The 19,446-nt window shown below is 50.9% G+C and overlaps 1 protein-coding gene across 44 annotated transcripts in view; it reads right to left on the bottom strand.

Moving 5' to 3' along the window:
* ARHGEF2 (Rho/Rac guanine nucleotide exchange factor 2) overlaps positions 1-19,446 on the bottom strand; it is a 55,861-nt gene that overhangs the window by 19,892 nt on the left and 16,523 nt on the right. For 7 of the 44 annotated variants that reach the window (NM_001435059.1, XM_013996963.3, XM_085020228.1 and 4 more), the window contains 3 exon segments: positions 12,923-13,016; positions 14,227-14,266; positions 14,856-14,973. In NM_001435059.1, coding sequence (NP_001421988.1) covers positions 12,923-13,016; positions 14,227-14,266; positions 14,856-14,973 — 252 coding nt within the window. 44 annotated transcript variants of the gene reach the window in all.

The following is a 19,446-nucleotide window of genomic DNA, read 5'->3' as shown; positions in this document are numbered from 1 at the left end:
AGCCTGCCATGGTGTGTCAGGAGCAGCTGCCCAAGGGTGACCAGGCCAGCCCGGAGGGCCAAGCTTGCCCCCGACCTACCTGGCCTCTGCGGCTGGGCTGCCTCCTGTTGCCGCTCATCTCTGCGGCTCTAGACCTCCGCGTCCTCACTCCACCTCCCAGCCCTAGCTCTGCTCGCCCCCGAGCTGCTGTACTCTCTCCTCTGCGCCGGGGAAGATGCGCAGAGAGGAGGGGAGAGCAGGCGAAGCAGAAGGTGCCAGCTCACCAGCGCTTTCCAATCTATGGGAGTTAGCTCCTCTTATAACCATGACAACCGGAGTTGGAGCCGCTGTCTCCGTGGCAGTGGCAGTCACAGTAGGGTGCAGGAGATCCCCTTATTAGACTGACTGAAGGGGGCAGGATGCCTCCACTGCCACCCCAAACCCAGAGGTCATGATCCCAAACCTCTAAATCTTTCACCTCCCTTCAGCCAAGGTCCACAGGGCCTCTGCGAGAGAGGCAGCGTGTCCCCTCCTAACCTCGAGGCAGGAGCCTGATTTCCGTGTCAGCTCACACATCCTCTCTGGGATCTTTAAGGAAAGAGACTCAGCCAGCCATCAAGGTCTCATTCCCAGCAGGAAGTCTCCCCTGAAGCCTAACTTTTAAGGCTTCCCTCTCAAGCTACCCTCCTAAACCTAGGATACCTCCCGTATTTCTTCTCAGGCCATTAGTCCAGGAAGTCCTTTCTGGCATCTACCTTCCATCCTCCAGCTGCAACATCAGTTCCTCCTGCTCTGGGCTCTTTTGAGATGGGGCGCACTGTGGGCCTTTCCAAAGAAGCTCAGAGGCGGCCGTTTCCCACCAGCTCTCTCTTCTCCTGCATCCCCCTGACCTCTGCAAATCAGGTCATTCTCCCTGACCTCTTCTCTGCCCTCCTCAAGCCCCTGAGCTTCTCCCAAAGCCTGAGGAGGGGAGAAGATGGGACACCATTCTTTCCACCTATTCTAGGACCTTCCTTAGTCCGTGGATTTTTCTTCCACTTTTAACAGGACTGAGAGCACGATCCAGATGGTAGAAGCTGAGGAGATGGGCCCCAAATCACAGCACACCGGCTGGGTCTCTGGGACAGAGAATCAGAACTCAGAGAAGAGTCCCCACCCTGGACCTTAGGGGCCTAGTCCTGACTCTCAGCTGCAGCCACACAAGCAGTTAGAGGCGGGGGAGGGGAAGAACCACACTGGCCTGGTGCACAGCTCGAAAAGGGAAGTGTGGATGGGCTGAGTCAACAGCACAGGGGCCAGAGGGCACTAGGCTGCCATGCCCTAGGGTCTCAGGGCTTCCTGGTGGCCCAAGATCTTTCTCTCTCCTGTCTCCCCACAGAAGCTCCAGGGTTGTCTGCTGATGAGCAGAGCCCAGAGGTCTTAAGGTCATTCCCACAAGATCACCGTTTTTCTTTTCTCCTTCTCTCCCATTCTCCTTCTCTTCCCATCCCCTTGGCCCCCCTCCTCTACTCCATGGCTTCCCGCCTTGGCCTCCCCTTTCTCACCCTAGCTTCTCCTCTCCTACTCTTGGCCTTTCCCCCCGCCCCCTCCTCCTAGGCCCTGTTAAGGAAACTGATCAACCTTCAGCTCTAGCCTCCCTTTTTCTATTCTGGTACCTATCTGGACCACTAGAAAATTCTCCCTTGGGTCTAACCTCCATCTGCCTTACTTCAAATTACAGCTCTTTAGAGCAAATCCTCCTCTGAATAACAGCCTTATAGGACCTCCGAGTCCCAGTCTAAATATCTCTTCTCACTACCCTATACTCTCCCTTCTCCCTCCTCTTCTGCCCACCGCCGCCCCCCGCCACCAAGCTTCTCTATGACACAGATTTTAAAAGTTTCCACACTTACTATGTTTGAATTAGAAGCAAGCAAACCAAAAAAATGTGAAAATCATATTAAAATGAGCAACATGGGGAAATTCCCTGGTGGCAGCACAGTAGGTTAAGGATCTGGTGATGTCACTGCTGTGGCTTGGGTCACTGCTGTGGTGTGGGTTTGAGCCTTGGCCTGGGAACTTCCGCATTCGACAGGTTTGGCAAAAAAAAGAGAAAAAAAAAGCAACATGGGGAGGGAGGCATATTAGGAGTACAGGATTAAGAGATACAAACTACAATGTATACAATAGATAAGCAGCAAGGATATATATTGTACAGCACAGGGAATTACAGCCATTATAGCCATTATCCTGTAATAACTTTAACGGAGTTTATATAATCTGTAAAAAATGCTGAAACCAATATAATATTGTAAATCCACTATACTTAAAAAAAAAAAAAAAAAGCAACAGGTCTGATCAGGGTCAACTCCAGAACGGGCAGTGCTGCAGACCTGCCCTAATGCTACAACTCTTGCTCCTCTTACCCGACCTCTGCCCTCCACCCTCAGGCCTCCAGGAGCACTCACCTGGGAAGGGGGGGATAGAAGGAGAGGACTGGGACAGCCTGAGAACAGGGTCTCTTGTGGCCTTTCCCCTCTCTGGCATCAGTATCCCACAGACATCCCAGCTACCCTGATCTCAAGCTCCTCCACCCCCCAACACTCACCCTCTCTCCAAGTGACCCTCTCTCTAGGTGGGCCAGCAGCGGGCAGCAGCCACAGCAGCAGCACATCCCAACACAGACACTGCCCAGCAGCAGGCGGCCCTGGCACTGCCTAGTGCTATTGTCCTGGAGGCAGCCTGCACCCGCCCCAGGGCTCAGGCTGGTGAGGGCCTGCTCCAGAGACGGAGCAAATGGGCTTGTGTGGTTCTCTGTCCTACTCCTGCCAGGTATTCTTAAGATTGTCCCATCAGTTTCCCAGTTACCTGCCTTCCCACCGTCAGGACAGCCCTTCACCTTCATGCTCCCATCAGTCCACCAAGAAAAGGGCCCATGACTCGGCAATCCGCACCACCCACCCCAACACTCAGAGGCCCTTCCTGCTTGGTTCAGACCTCTATTGTCCAGTGTCCAGAGTCTTGCTCTCTATCAAACCCTCACAGAAAGTCTTTCTTGCTAACACAGGCTTCATGCCTGCCACTGCTGCATCAAGGATGATGTGAATAAAGCGCGTGAAAGCAAGCAAAACAAAAAAATGTGTATACGAGCACAATGGCTGGTATACAACAGGCACTCATAATATGTTTGGAAAGAAAGGAAGAAAAGAAGGAAGAATGGGATAGACAGCAGGACATGGGGTCCCGCAGGACCCTCGCCCCTGCTCTATGATTCCCTCATTTCTTGTCAGAGCCTCAGCGATTTCAGCCTCCTCCTTTCTTGTTTATTCTTTTCTCCCTCCCACCCTGAACTTCTCTCCTTCTGATCCCTTTGAATTTAGGGCCCAAGGGTATCCTCTGAAGGAGATTAGAGGACGAACCTAAATCTTCCTTCCACTGTCCTCCCAGATCTTGGTCATCTCGGGGAGAGAAAAGCCCAGAGAATGGCTGAGGGCATTGAGGCTGGTGGCTCAAAGGCTCAAAGGAAGTTTCTCCTTTCTCCATATTTTGTCTCCCAGGTCGAGAGATGAGAAAAACAGTGACATACGTAAAGGCCAAGGAATGCCAAAGCCTGGACTTCAGCTTCCTGCGCTCCCTGGCAGGCAGCAGAGGATGACGGAGCCGGCCCAGAAGAATGAGAGCTGCTTAAAGCAAAGTCTAAGCTCTCAGCTGTCCCTGTTTCTCCACCAGGTATATGCAGACCAAGAGCTCTGGGGGAAGCCACGTGGTGCTCAGAATGGCCTCCGCTCCAGCTGCAAGTGGCAGCAGCCCCTCCCGCAAGGCAGTGCCCCTCTGTCCAGACCCTTTGGTGACCAGAAGTTTCCCTAAAGGGTTCTGCTAGATTTCGAATCATCTGTGGCTTAGACCCGAGGTGGCAAGGGGTCAGAGTCCTAGGCTGCAAGGGGCACTGAGTCATGAGGGATGGGGGGCAGGGCTGGGAAATGAGGAAAGGGAGGGTTTCTGGCCACGGGACTGAGAAGAGGGCTCAGGATGGCCTCAGCCAGGCTCTGCTCTCTTTTATGAGCTTCCAGGGACAAGATAAAGGCAGGGGGCTGAGGAGAAGGCAGCCAAAAGGAAACACTAATGCCAAAGCCAGAAACATAACACAAAAAGACATTGCTGAACACACAAAGGCACTTAATAAACACTTGCTTGATGAATGAAGATGAGACATCAGACAATGGGGGTGGGCACACTGGGGAAGCAAAACAGGGCGCTAAGGGCCGAAGGGAATAAAGTCTGGCTGGAGACCTTGAGACCCAGGCATCCTGGACCCCAGCCTGCCCCCCACCCAGCCACACCTGTCGGGTCAGGAGAGAAAGACAAGCAGAGGGAGGGGGGAGTGATGCAAACAGACGGGCATTTGTGCAGGCGAACAATAGCTGTGCCAGGACTCCCTGCCCTCCTGGCACAGGGCAGGCCAGCTGAGTTGGGAGGGGGGCAGCTGCTGCCTGCTGCCCCTCCCCCAAAGAGCCATAAACAAATCCAGAAGGGTCCAGCCAGCTCCTCTCAACCATTTCTCTGACCCGCTCCAGGAACCCTGACCAACCTGCTCACAAGCTCCCAGATAATACTTCTCACCAGAGACTTGAGCTAAGAATGAAAACACTTCCTTGTGTCTGGAGAGCAAGGAGCCCCCGACTTTGGTGACCACCATTCCAAACAGGGACCCACAGCATCTAGCTATAAGCAGACACACACACACACACACACACACACACACACACACACACACACACACACACACACCCAATACACAGGCCATGGGCACACATGAGATCCACTCCTTCAGATCTGTCCCCTCCCTGACTCCAAGGTCAGGTTCCAGGGAAGCCAGAGGGACTGAGCTCAGATCCCCCCTCAAATTCCTCGGTCAGATCCCCAGGTCCTTCTCTAAGGACCACCCCCCTCACCCCTCTGCAGTCACTCAGCAACTTCCCTAAGCTTTCGGCACCCTTCCCCCATCCCTGCTCCCCACCCCCCTCTTTCCCTAACCTCCATGACCCCTAGAATCTTTTTCTTTGCCCCCAAAAGCCTCAGCCTCCCAGGAGACCCCCAATGCCTCAACTTTCCTCCCAAGCTGCCAGCAGTCTCAGCTCCCTCCTGGGCTCCACTCCTGGTCCCTAGTCCCTAGTCCCCACACAAAGCCAGCTACCTCTCCAGAACAAAGAAATAGTCTCTCTCCCCTCTTCCCACCCGTCTCCAAAGCTGGGGTCCTTGAGATTCCAAAGGGACCTCCTAGCCTCCAGGGCCATCCCCGGACCTCTGGACCCTGCTCACTCTTAGGCAGGAAAGGATTCTTTGTTCTGAGAGACAAGACAGTTAGGGTTTGGGGGAGGAGGGAGGAGAGAATAGGGGAAGGGGGGGGAGAGAAAGGGGACCTCTGGGGTTTGGGGCCTATGGAGGTAGGAAGTAGAGCAGGGAGAATGAGGGGGTGGAGGACTGAAGACAGCATGGAAGAATAGAAATGGAGTGAATAGAGAAAGGAGGCCTGGGGAGGGGGAGCTGCACGGAAAGGACAGTGGGGAGGAAAAAGGGGCAGGTTCAACTTAAATTCCTCCTTCTTCAAGGAGGTCCTGGAGAGGAAGGCCAGGGATGGGGGGAGGTGTTAGGACTTAGCTCTGAACAGCCCCCCAGATTGGGAGCAGGGGAGACCATCTTCCTCAAATCATCTCCTTTCCAGCGGCCCCCCTCTACTTCCCACCACAGTATAAAAAGAAAGGAGACAGCTGGTGTGCTTGGGGGAGGGGGAAAGAGGGGATCCAGGGTTTATTGGCTAAGAATCAACTCCCCCCTTCTGTAACCACAGCTTTCCGGAGGTGGCCCTCCCCTTCCGACCGACAGGCCCAAACTGACAACCACCCTCCTCCAGTGGCCTCTCTGCCCTCTTAGAGCTACCCATTCAGCCCCCCACATCCCCACCCCCAATCAGATTCCCAACACCCCCACACACACCACAGCCAGCCACAGGATAGAGAAAGCCAAGCTTCTAGTTTCCCAGTGCCCCCCAAAACCAAAAAAAAAAAAAAAAAAAAAGCAATCCAAAAAATCACCACCACCACCAAAAAAAACCCCAAGGCATGAAGACCCGGGTATCTGGACCCCCATCTCTTCCCAATAATGTTAAAAAGGACCCTAGTATCTACCTTCCCAGAACCCCTTTCTACAGCCTCTCTCCAGGTCTGCCCCCACCGGTGCCCTCATGGCTTTCCTTTTTAGGGTGGAACCAAATTTCCGTGGTTTCAAAAAAACCTCTCCACCCCCCCTTGGCTCTACTCCAGGGTCTCAGCTCAAACGGTTGAAAAATAAACAGACTTTCCTTGCTGGGGCCTGGCCTGGCGCAGGGTTGAGAAGAGCCTGTCTGCCACCCCACTGTTCCACCACACTTCAGCCATCTCTCCTCTGGCTCTGTTTGTCTTAGGCCCTACCCAAATCCCCAGTTGCTTTCATGTAAGCAGAATCTTACCCCAACACCCTAAGAAAAAGTTCCAGGATGGAACCTCTCCCAACTTAGCCTCAAGATAGCTAGCCAGGCTAGAAGCCAGGAGGGGGGTGTGGGAGGGGGTTTCCATCATCTTTCAGGGCTGGGAAAGGGTACGCTCTCATGCTTAAAGACAGTGATGGTGACCAGTATAGGCTAGGTGGCCAGTCAGGACACTGGGACTGGAGAGGGGCCAGAGATTAAACCAACTGTGATCTGGGTCTTGGCCTTTCTGATAATGGGTACAGTGTGGGTGCCCTGAGCAGCTGGGAGGTGCGGTCAGCCTGCAGCCTCTTCCTCCCATCTCTCACTTATTCACCTACAAGGCAGCTTCATCATTTCCTGGGGGCTGAGGTGTGGAGAGGTCACAACCTTTGGGAGTGGGCCATGGTACAAAGACAGAAATAAAGGATACTTGGAAAGGAGTGGCCCAGAGGTCAAGATGCGGGTGGGAGGCTAGGATAATTATACATCCAGACTCTTGAAATGGTGGGCGAATGTCCCAAAATAAAAAGATAAAGCCACGGGGGGGGGGGGGGAATGAGGGCACAGTGCCAAGTGGGTCAGCCTAAGGGTTTTAAGTTGTTTCAGGCTGGGAAGACAAGGAGCTTGGAAGCTGGTGGGGCAGAAAGGGATGGGGGTCTCGTGGAGTTTCAGGAGCAGCGGTGCTCAGGGCCTCTAAGGATGGAGGAAAAGATCCTAGCTACACAAAGACCTCTGTTCCCTTCACCTGAGGGTGACGGCTTGCGGGGAAGTGAGCCGTTCTAACCCTCCCGACCCCAGTCACCCGCCCACCAGCTGAATCACAGCTGGAAAGTCCATTTGCGAGGAGAGGAGGAGCTGACTTTTGTCTAGTAGGGGTGGTGGTGGTGGTGGTGGTGGTGGTGGGAGGAAGCCGGGAAACCACCCCCTCCCACCCCCTCCTCCGGATGGCGGGGACAAAGAGAGAACGACCAAGCCAGCGACTGAATGGTGGGGGGGACACCGAGAGCAACGCGGTGGGACCCGGGCAGAGGGGGTCCCGGGGAGCTTTCGCCCCCACCCCCCACGCCTCCTTCTTCCCGCTCGTCTCTTACCGGAGCAACTTTCTTTCGCGCAGCCCAAATCACCCGAGTCCCGCCGCCGGTTCGGAAGCCACCAAACCCTAAGTCTGCTCTCTCCCGGGATCCCGCAGAGAACTGGCGCGGAGCTGCAGGCACGGGTCGCGTCTACTGCTCCCCTAGCCCCCTCCCCATTCACTCACAGTCCCCACCCACCCCGTCCCGCCGCTTTCCCGGCCAACGCTCCGCCCGATTTTGGCGCCCAGAAAGCAGGAGGGGAGACCCGGGTGCGCTGCGGGTGCCTGTGGTCGAAGGGCACCCTGAGGACCGCGGGCCGAAGGACCGGGGTTTCTGAGCCCACCTTGCTGGCCAGCTCTTTGCTCCGGTCGATCCGCGCCCGCGTGAGGGATTCGATCCGAGACATAATCCGATGGGTGGGGGGAGCCCGGGAGGATGCGGCGCGGACCCAGGCGTCCGACTATTGAGGGGGGAGGGTGGGGGAGGGGTCCGCCCCGCACGCGTCGGTCTCGGGGACAGGAAGTCTGACTCCCCTCGCCCGGCACCCTGCGCCAGTTCCTCAAACCCGAGTCTCCACCCCCGCCCGAGCTCAGGAAGGGGGGAGGCGGGGCGGAGGGAGGGCGGGGTGCCGCGCCGGACGGGGCAGCTCGAACAAGTACGGGGGACCGTGGTCTGGTTTGCGGGGCCCCTCCGCCTGGTTGCCCTCCAGGGCCGGGAGCCTCTCTAACCTGACACCCGCCTCCTGGGTCCGGTTTTCCTAAAACCCACCCTGGCTTGGGGCCCCCAGCCGTCACCCTACGCCCGGGTCTTCCCTCCCCCCCCCCCCGCCTCCCGCTCCGCAGTCCTTCAGTCTAGAAAGCCCGGGCGGCCGAGGATTCCAGCTGCCCGCAGCTCTCCTGGGAACCTGGGACCAGTTCCTTCCCCGGCCTTCGGGGCCCATCAAAGTCGGCCAAAGCCGACAGACCCCTTTTACGATTGGAAGCAGGGGTGGGGAGAGGGCGGGGAAATCAAAGGGGAACTAAAGGCTGAGTGTTTAGAAGGCCTGAAGAAGAGGCACTCTTGGAGGTGGAAGAATCAGACTGGAGAGGAGAGAATTTTTCCACAAGCCTCCACCTCTCTGGGCCTTCCAGGACCCCGGCCTGCCCATCTCCTCCCCTCCTACTCTGCCTCCACCACTACTGGGTCAGGGCACTGTGGGGGGAGAATTTCGCCAGCTTTACAGAAGGCTAAGAAACTGAGGAAGTCCTTCCTTGTGTCTAACCCCAGTTCTCTCTGTCACAAGTTAGGTCAGAACCAAAACACCGGCAACTAGCCCGCCCTGGTCAGGAGGCGGTTGGAGTCTGGCCAGTCTCCACACAAGAAGGAGGGGTGGAGTGGGACATTCTTTCTGGACGCTTTGCCCCAGCCTGAGGCAACCTCCACCTTTTGGAGAAAATTCCTCCTCCACTCAAACTATAATCACTCACATTGCAGTTCATTTCTGTCTCTCAGGACCTCCCATGTCGCTGGAGAAACCAGAAGCATGGAGAGGCCTGGGACACAGCATCTCATGTTTGCAGGGTCCTGCCTGATTCTGGTCCTCCAAGGTGTGGAGAAAGGAGGGAGGGAGAGGAGGCCCAACCCAGATCCTGCAGCTCCTTTCCCAGGTTCAGCAGCAGGGACTGGCTGTGGGTTTCAAGCCCAGCTCAGCACTCTTGTAGGTGCCAATTTTAGCCTCTGCCACTATTTTGGGCTCCACTGCCTCACCACTGGCTGAGCAGTTGGGCTCCTCACCCCCACACTGCTCCTCTGGCTTCCCCTCCTGCCTAGCAACTCCTTCACCTCCTTCACCCATTCCCCTGTTTAGGATCCTTATACAGCAAAGACCAGAAAGAAAGAAGAGAAAATAACTATGCCCAGCTCCAGGCTGGATGGAAATTAGAAAGCAGGAAGGGCTTTCCCAGGGCCATGGGGGAGGCTGATTCCTCCAGGCTTGCACCTGCAGGGGAGACCTATAGGAAGGCCCTAGGAACTCCCCCAAACCAGCAGTCTTGAGACTCCTGGGCCCAGAACCGCAGACTTACCTCCCCCCCAGTGGGCAGCCAGGGCTGAGGAATGCACTAAATTTAAAAACAGACAGCCAGAAGCCAGAAGCCAGAATCCTGGCCTCATGGCTCCGCCCACCAGGGGCCCAGAGACAAGGGGTGGGCTGAGACCTGGGCTTTTCTCCCAGGCCTGGGGTGGGAGGGTGCTGCAAGCTGAGGATGGAATCTTAAAGGGCCAAACTCCAGTCTGGATACCCAGTAAACCCAGGACCTGAATCCCAGAGTTATCTGAGGGCTTCCAGTCCCCAAACTCAACTTAGAAGGCCTCTACGAAAGAAGGGGTCCCAACCAACCCTCCGTCTCCCGTCCCAATCTGCTGTTTACTTTCACTCCCATCTGCTCTTTGTTACCCTGCCTCTCACCCTATGCCCGCTTCTTGCTCTTAAGAGATGAGTAGTAAGGAAAGGAATTTGGGGGGGGGCGGGGTGAAGGAAGCCTGTCTACCTTTAAGAACACCTGTGCATTTAGTGTGCTAGGCCTGCAGCTTGACTTAATTTCCATTGTCTGTATCCTCTGGAGCAACGAACCCTTTTCCTTTCGCCTTGCTGTCCCCTCCTCCTTCTTCCAAACCACTTCATCCCAACTCCTACTCCTCCTATCCAGCAAGGCCTCCTAGATTTTCAGAAATTATTTTTTTAGGTACACAAAAACAAAAGCCAGCCCTAATTTCTGCTGGAATTTAAAAGTAGCCACCACCTTCTTTGGCTGATTTAACTATACAAATATCTCCCCATATTTCAGGAGTAGGGAGGCCATCCTAGGGAAGGACTTGGTTGTCAGGGTCTTGGTTAGTAGAGAAAGCCACAGGAATGCCTGAGCCCAAGTCCTATAGCACCCAGAAGGAGGTTTGATTTTCTTCTTACTACTCGGGACCTTGTTTATTCTGGCAGGGGGCGATGAAAGCATTATTGACTCCAATGGCCATCCATCAGAAATGGTAGAAGAGGGGAATACTATCAGGAAGAATTCTCTGTGAGCTCATTCTGTAGGGGAAGTTAAGCCATGTGATGGCTGGCAACCAGGAAGCTAGACTACCCAGAATCCGGAGGAATGGAGAAACTGGCTAGCGAGGGCCCCTTCAGCTCTCCGATTGTCTTCAGATAGATGCACCTGATGCTGTTTCTTTTGATAGACTCAAATTGAAGGCCAGAGGAAGGGAAAGGATTTGCTCAAGGTCACAGAGTCCCCGAGTAAAAGTTGAACTTTTTTTTTTTTTTGTCTTTTTGCCTTTTCTAGGGCTGATTCCTGCAGCATATGGAGATTCCCAGGCTAGGAGTTTAGTTGGAGCTGCAGCTGTCGGCCTACGCCAGAGCCACAGCAACGCAGGATCCGAGCCGAGGCTGAGACCTACACCATAGCTCATGGCAACGCCAGATCCTTAACCCACCGAGCAATGCCAGGGATCGAACCCGCAACCTCATGGTTCCTAGTCGGATTCGTTAACCCCTGTGCCACGACGGGAACTCCAAAGTTGAACATTTTTAAAATTAAAGAGAGAAAGAGTGGAAGAAGCGAAGAGAAGGGATAAACTGTTCCATGGGTTAGACAGAAGCAGAGGCAACAATATACAGTCAAAGCCCTAGTTTGTTACACAGCTCCACTTCTTACTAACTATGGGGTCTTGTTAGCCTCTAAGTTATCTTGTCTACAAAATGGAGATTAAATACTTATCCTTTGCCAGAGCGTTATAAGAATTAAATGAGAGGACCTCTGGAAAAGGGTTCTGTCAACTCTATAATGCTAGTCAAATAAGAACGAATAAGGCACTTCCTTCTCTCACTGCTTGACTGAACTCTTTGGCCCCACCCCTGCTGTTTATCAGCTTAAGGCCCTATTCTGAGCTGGGAGGAGGGGGAAGAAAAGATTTAGGGCTGCAAGCACTCATATTCCTGAGGAAGCAAGATGGACCAGGCGATGATGGGATGGGAAACAGGAAGATGGGACCAGAGGGCTGTGAGGAAAGGCAAGTGAGACAATGTCCTGATTCTGAGCTCTTTTCTGCCGCCTGCTTGAGCTCCACCAGTCTCTGGCCACTTTCTCCTTCATCTATTCACTGAACTCCTAGGTCAAGGGAGGGCAAATGCAGACCAGGCGAGATCTAGAGAGCCCCCTGCCAGCGCTGACTTCCCCTACCATTCCCGTTGCAGGAAAGGAGGGTGATTTCTGCCCTCAAACTTTCCTACCCTGAACAGAGTGCCTGCAGGGAGGGGGACTCAGATCCCAGGTCTCCGTGTTGGCTTTGTTCTCTAGAGAGCTCTGCTCCAGTCAGAGAGAGGAAGCCTCACTGCCCACCTACCCTGCTCTCAGACTGCCTGGTCTTGTGCCTCCACTCCCCATCTGTGGCCTGTGGTGAGAAGGTACTAAGAACCGCGTTTCATTTCTGCCTTCCCTGCTCACCCAGAGGAAAGAGAATTCTAGCTAAAAGGCTGGCCAAGACGAGCCCTGGCACTGTGGGTGGGGCTGGGAGGAGCCCAGGTAACCTTACTGGGTGAGACTCTGTGGTGCTTCCAGCTAAATCTGATGCTGTCTTGTCTGGGGTTTCTTTCAGTGCTCAGAAGCCGCCCAAGTGGGAAAGTACATGCACACAGGGGGAAGCCAGAGAGGAAAAGGGGGGTGGCTCATTCTGCCAGTAGATGAAGAAAGTGGAAATGCATTCAAGTGGCAGGCAGAGCTCCCAATTTCACAGAGCCTGGGGGTTGGGAATAAGGAGGAGAGCAATGTGCCTTCACCGTCCTGGGGTCAGAACTGCACATGTACGGTGTGTGTGCGCACTTCCATAATCATACACTTTCCTGGCTTCCACTCTGCCTATGGTCTAATTTCAACTCCTTCAGCTGCTGTATCCACCCATAAAATTATGAGTGTAAAAGCACTTTGCAAACCCTAATACCCTCTGAAGAAGTAAAAAGTATTGCTGTGATTATTATCATTATTTTGTCCGATGGTTAAGATTTCTGCTGCCCACCTCTTAGCTATGTGGGGCCTAAAGAGAGGGAGGGCTGGGCAACTCCTCAGCTTCCGAGGTTCCTGGCCCTTCTCCTCTTCCAGCTGTCTACAGCTGGCTGAGAAGCTGGAGGCATGGGGAAAGCAGAGCAAAGGTAGTTTACTGGGATACAGGGAGGGAGAGAGGGACACATAACATTTCCCTTCAAACTTGAACCATTGCCCTGAGTCTTTGCCACCAGGAGAAGCTGGGGAAGAGAGCAGATGGTAGGTGGAGAGGAAGAATCAGGGAGGGCAGTGGGTCCCGAGCCTTCTTCTCCCTCCCTGGGTACTCCCCCCCCACCGCCCTGCACTCCTACCTTGGCCTTTCCGGTCATGCCCAAGATGAAGCTGAGGGTCCGTCGCAGGGAGGAGCCTGCCCAGGTACCTGAGCCCCCTTCCAGCTGGCTACAGCTGCAGAGAGAAAAAGAAGAGGTGAGGAGAGAGAAAGAGAGCTGGGAAAGAACAAGATACTCCCAGAGAGATGGTGGATGAAGGTACCATGGCCAGGAGAGAAGGAAGATACAGGGCAGAGACTGAGAGAAGGGTGAGGAAGAGCGAGGAAGGACTGGAGAGGAAGATGTCCCCACCCCCTCACCTCCTGGGATTTCCTGGATGCAGTCACTGCAGTTTCCCAGGCCCCTCTATTTATGAGGAAAACTCTGTCTCCTCCCAGATAAATACAGACACCACCCCCCTTCCTACCTAATCCAGGCCCAATCTCCTCTTTCATGCTGCTCCCCAACGGAAATGATATGGGGTGAGGGGAGGGAATCTCCAGGGGGGACTTTTTCCCTGCACAAAACAAGAGCTCTGTGTACGACCCTCTGCTATTTGGAAAGGGCCTCTGGGCCTAACGCCAATAAGGACTGAATTTCCTGGGATTTCATCAGCCCCATCCCATGAGCTAATCCCAAACCCAGAGCCAGGAGGATGTGTCAGCTAGAGATTTTCAAGACCACAAATCAAAACTTGATATCTTAAAGGGGCCATTACTAGCTCACACACCCACACTGTCTTAGAAGGCTGACCCACTCTAATCAGGCTTCGGCCGCAGGAGCCAAATAAACAGGTGCTGATTTTGCGTACTTATTTACATAGATGTTGAAATCTCCCAGCTCCCACCTCGAGTCCTGAGCTATGTGCATCAGCCCCTGCCCTCTCCTCTCGGAGCGCTATAGCCCTTGCCCAGCTCTTCTGAGGGCCACTCCCCATTGGTCTATTACCTCAGCCATCCAAAGCTGATCCAGGATCCTTGATCACTGTCTCTCCCTGATTGCACAGCAGCCAATCTGCCTGCTCACCTTTCTGACACTGAGAACAGCAAACAACCTCCCGCTCATTTATTTACCAGACACCCTGGGATCCAGATATTCCTTTTCTTTCCCTAATGTCTTCCTCATCCCATGGAGCTGCCAGGAACCTCCTTAGTTTTCCCTGGCCAATGAGAAGCGGAATGTTAGGCAGCCCAGAGAGAAGGCTATTTGGAGGTTTTTGATTAGAAACATTAAGGGGAACAATGTTTCAGGAAGCAGAGACCCTTGGAGCTATAGAACCCATTGCCCAGTCCCACTGCCCCTCCCCCATCTAGGCCTCTGAAGGGCTCCGAGTCCCCCAAACTCACCTTTGGCTGAGCTCAGCAGCAGAGGACTGGGACAAATTTCCTGCCAACACAAAAGGAGACCATGAAGTGTCCAGCTAAAGCCAGACAAAGGCGCCCAGAGCTGCCTCCCCCACCCCCTCCACCTGGATCAGGTTCCCAAGCTGCAGGTGCCTGTGACGCCATTCCTGAGGGCGGGCACTGGGGAGTAGGGAAGGAGGGCGGTGTCTCAGCAGAGCAGAGCTGAAGAACTTCGGAGCCACAGTAACAGAGCACTGGGATTGTGTGGAGACAGGGCAGGAAGACCAATGTCTCAGTTCTGTTTCTGGTGAAGGTGGAGGGCAGAGGATTGCCTTGGAGCTCCCAAAGCCTCATCTTACTGTCAAGGTACATTGCAGGTAACTGTCCTCCATCTCTAGTGACAGGAGATGCTAGAAAGCCTCTCCCTCTCCTATGGCCTTCATTAAAAGGAGAGCCTCAGAATACCAAAGTCCTGAATTCAGATCTCTCTTTTGAATAGAGGCACAATGGTGTTTCCAAGGGCGTGTGGTTAAACATAATGCCGGCCATCCAGACCCTAAACAGCTGGCCCTGAGGAGTGGGGTGAAACAGAGGAAAGGAACACTAATGCTTTGCTCCCCACTTTTACTCACCAGCTGGATCTGAGCATCCCACAAAACAATTGATGCCACTCATGGATACAGATTTGGAAAGCATGCCAGTGGCTGAGTGGTCCAAAGGGCCAGCGGATGGATGACAGGAACCCTGACCCTAGAATCAAGTTAAGAATCTTCATGCAAAAGTCAAGTTTCATCCATCTCCCCACAGGCTTCTCACTTTCCCACAGCAAGGGCCTTCAGGCCTTCCACCCCTCCCCAGTACCCATATCTGGAACATTCCACTTGAAATAGTTGAGAAGTTATTCTTGCTATTCAGTAGACATCACTCTGTTGCAATTCAAACCCAGGCTGCCTTAATATAGAAAATATCTTAGAAAAGATTTAGCCTGGATAGTTTCCAGAGAAGACAAACTCAACCTAGAGGCCAGACAGGTAATGAAAAAACAAACAAAACCCAAATATCTGAGGCAGTCTGGATTTAATACAATAGGGAGTAGAAATTTTCATAAACCATATGTGTGACTAGGTCATTTTGCTACAGTGGAAAATAGATGGAACACTACAAACCAAGTTTAATAGAAAAAATAAAAATCATTAAAAAAAGAAATATTCATAAACCACACAATTCAATCTTTAGAAAATCACTTTTTTTTTTTTGCAAGCCTACATGGAATATTAAAAAAAAAAAAAAAACTGGCCATGTATCCATACATAAGGCAAAATATAACACATTCCTGATACTCTCTATCATAGAAATCATAGGAAACAACCCAGTAGACTGGATAAAGAATCTGTGATATATTTACATACAGAAGTATTATTCAACAATAAAAATGAACTAACTACAGTTCACCCAAAAATATAGATGCATCTCACAAAGATGCTAAGTGAAAGAAGACACAAAGATTTACATACTTTATGATTACATTCATACAAAGTTTAAAATAGGTAAAACTAACTGATATTGTTTAGAGATGCATAGAAAGAAAGGTAGTAAATCCATAAGAAAAACTGATCTTGAAAGTCAAGAAAATGGTCCTCTGCCGGGAGAGAGAGGGTTATGGATGGGGAGAGACATGGGGGCTTCTGGGGTTTGGTGGTACTCTATTTTTTTTTTAAGCTGGAGTGGTAACGTGGTTCTTTGCTTTCGAATTATTCATTACATTTTACATGTAAATTTTATATACTTTTCTGTATCTATGTTGTATTTCAGTTTTTTTTAGGTTTTTAAAAGAGCTTCATAGATTTAGAAATGTTTAAACACCCTTCTAAATTAACTTACTTGTCAAAGAAAAAACTGTTATGGAAATCTAAAGATATTTTATAACAATTATGATGAAAACTTGTGCGAGATGGTCAAAATGGTATTTCAAGGATAATTTGCCGCTTTAAAATGCTTACATCGAAATTTTTTAATTGAAAATTAATGAGCTGGGCCAACTTCAATGGTTAGAAAAATAACAGCAAAATAAATCCAAAGAAAATAAAAGGAAGAATATAATGAAGATAAAGGCAGAGGAGTTCCTGTTGTGGCTCAGTGATTAACGAATCCGACTAGGAACAATGAGATTACGGTTTAGATCCCTGGCCTCACTCAGTGGGTTAAGGATCCAGAGTTGCCATGAGCTGTGGTGTAGGTCACAGACGCAGCTCGGATCCCGCGTTGCTGTGGCTGTGGCGTAGTCTGACAGCTACAGCTCTGATTAGAACCCTAGCCTGGGAACCTCCATGTGCCAAAGGTGCAAAAAGGTGCATGTAGAAAAAAAGACAGAAAGCCAAAAAATAAAAATAAATAAATATAAGCAGAAACCAGTGAAGGAGGGATTTCCACTATGGTGCAATGGGATGGGCAGTGCCTCTGCAGCACCAGGATGCAGGTTTGATCCCTGGCCCAGCACAGTGGGTTAAAAGGATTTGGCATTGCTACAGATGCAGCATAGGTCAAAAGTGTGGCTCAGATCTGACCCCTGGCCTGGGAACTCCATATGCTAAGCGGCAACCATAAAGAAAAAAAATTAAATTAAATTAAAGAAAAAGAAACAATGAGGAGCTCCCTTCATGGTGCAGCAGAAACGAATCTGACTAGTATCCATGAGGATGTGGGTTTGATCCCTGGCCCTGCTCAGTGGGTTGGGGATCCAACATTTCCGTGAGCTGTGGTGTAGGTCACAGATGCAGCTCAGATCCTGAGCTGGTTGTGGTGTAGTCCTTCAGTTGTAGCTCCAATTGGACCTCTGGCCCGGGAACTTCCATATGCCGGGGTTAAGGCCCTAAAAAGCAGAGAGAGAAAGAGAGAGGAAAGAGAGAAGAGAGAGGAGAGAGAGAGAGAAAGAAAGGAACTAACAAATAGGATCAATAAAGCCAAGAGCTGATTTTTAGGAATAGGTAAATACAATAGATAAACCTCTGATAAAAGTGATGCACAAATAAATGTAGAGTGGAAAAGTGTACTGAACAACAGAAATAGCAATGATTAGAAAGGTAATGCTATCTACAATTTAATGCCAGTAATTTTGAAAATATAAACAAAATAGACAAATTATATGTATAATTATATATACTGGCCTTGCTCAGTGGGTTAAGGATCCAGCTGTGGTGTAGATTGCAGATGTGGCTTGGATATGGTGTTGCTGTGGCTGCAGTGTAAGCCTGCAGCTGCAGCTCTGATTAGACCCCTAGTCTGGGAACTTTCTTATGCAGCAGGACAAATAAAATTTAAAAATTAAAAAAAACTTTCCGACTCTATGAGGCAAGAATAACCTTGATTCTATTTTTTTATTCTACAGCATGCAGAAGTTCCTGGGCCAGGCAGGGAACTTGGCTTGAACCCGAGCCACAACTGTAACCAGAGACACCTTTTCCTTAATCCTCTGAGCCGCAAGGGAACTCCAGCCTTGATTCTTAAACTACACATAGACAATATGATAAAGGAAAATTATGGGCCAATCTCTCTTATGAAAAGTACAAAAAAATTCAAAACAAAATATTAGCAAACTGTAAGAGATTTTAAATAGCCACAGATTATTTATTTATTTATTTATTTTTATTTTAGGGCCACATCCATGGCATATGGAAGTTCCCAGGCTAGGGACAGAATCAGAGCTGTAGCTGCCGGCCTACACCACAGCCACAGCAAGATCAGATCCAAGCCATGTCTTCGACCTATACCATAGCTCATGGCAATGCCAGATCCTTAACACACTGAGCAAAGCCAGGAATCGAACCTGCGTCCTCATGGATACTAGTCAGATTCATTTCCACTGAGACACGACGGGAATTCCATAAATAGCCACAAATTATTTGCAGCTCCTCCCACCAAGAAGGAGTCTAGGAATTCCCTGGTGGCCTAGTGGTTAAGGATCCTGTGTTGTCATTGCTCTGGTTCGATCCCTGGCTCAGGAACTTTCACATTCTCTGGGTGTGGCTAAAAAAAAAAAAAAAGAATGAGTCTTTTTCTTCACCCTTTGAATCTGGACTGGACTTAGTATGATGAACAGAATGCGGCAGAAGGGCATGATGTGGTTTTTGAGCCTATGACTCAAGAAACCTTAAAGCTTCCACTCTTGCCCACTTGGAATGCTATTTCCACGTGAACAAGTCCAAGCCTAAGCAAGCCACGTGGATGAGAATCAAGGTATCACAACTGGCAGTCTGCCAACCCACAGGCATGTATATGTCCAATCTTGACCATCAGACAACTACAGTCATATAAGTGAGTCCAGATGGAACGAGCAGAAAAATATCCAGCTGAGCTCAGTCCAAATTAACCACTCAGAACTGTAAGCGACAAAAAAAAGTTGTTGTTTTAAGCCACTAAGTTTAGGGGTGATCTGTTTAGTATGCAGCAATGGATAATTGATACCACAAGTAAAATCCAGCAGTGTATAAAAAAGATAATCCATCATGGCAAGGTCAGATTTATCCTAACAATATAAGGGTGGCTTAAGATGAGGAAAATCTTTAAATGCAATTTATTTCAATGACATATTAAAGGAGAAAAAAATATAATCAACTCAGTAAAAGCAAAAAATTACAGGATAAAATCCGACCAAAGCCTTGGCAGTTAGGAATAGAAAGAATCTTCCTTAACTTTATAGAGTATCTTTTAAAACTTTACAGCCCAAAATTGATTTCTTTTTTTTTTTTTTTTTTGTCTTTTTTGCTATTTCTTGGGCCGCTCCCGCGGCATATGGAGGTTCCCAGGCTAGGGGTCGAATCGGAGCTGTAGCCTCCGGCCTACGCCAGATCCACAGCAACGCAGGATCCGAGCCGCGTCTGCAACCTACACCACAGCCCACGGCAAAGCCGGGTCGTTAACCCACTGAGCAAGGGCAGGGATCAAACCCGCAACCCCATGGTTCCTAGTCGGATTCGTTAACCACTGGGCCACGACGGGAACTCCCCAAAATTGATTTCAATGGTGAAACATAAGACGTATTCCCTTAAAATCAGAAACAAGACAAGGATAGCCATTATCACCATTTCTGTTCAGCACTGCAATAGAGCCCTAGCCAGCACAATAGGGCAAGAAAAAGAAAGGAAAGAAATAAAGACTAGAAAAAAAGAAAACAAAGTTCATTTAAAGATGACATAATTGTCCATATAGAAAACGCCCCCCCCAAAA

Source organism: Sus scrofa, chromosome 4, assembly GCF_054392235.1.
Source record: "Sus scrofa isolate SSC_HxYL_T2T_F1_AM1 chromosome 4, Sscrofa_HxYL_maternal_Yorkshire_Landrace_v2.0, whole genome shotgun sequence".
Lineage (NCBI taxonomy): Eukaryota > Metazoa > Chordata > Mammalia > Artiodactyla > Suidae > Sus > Sus scrofa.
This window is presented reverse-complemented; position numbering and strand designations above follow the sequence as displayed.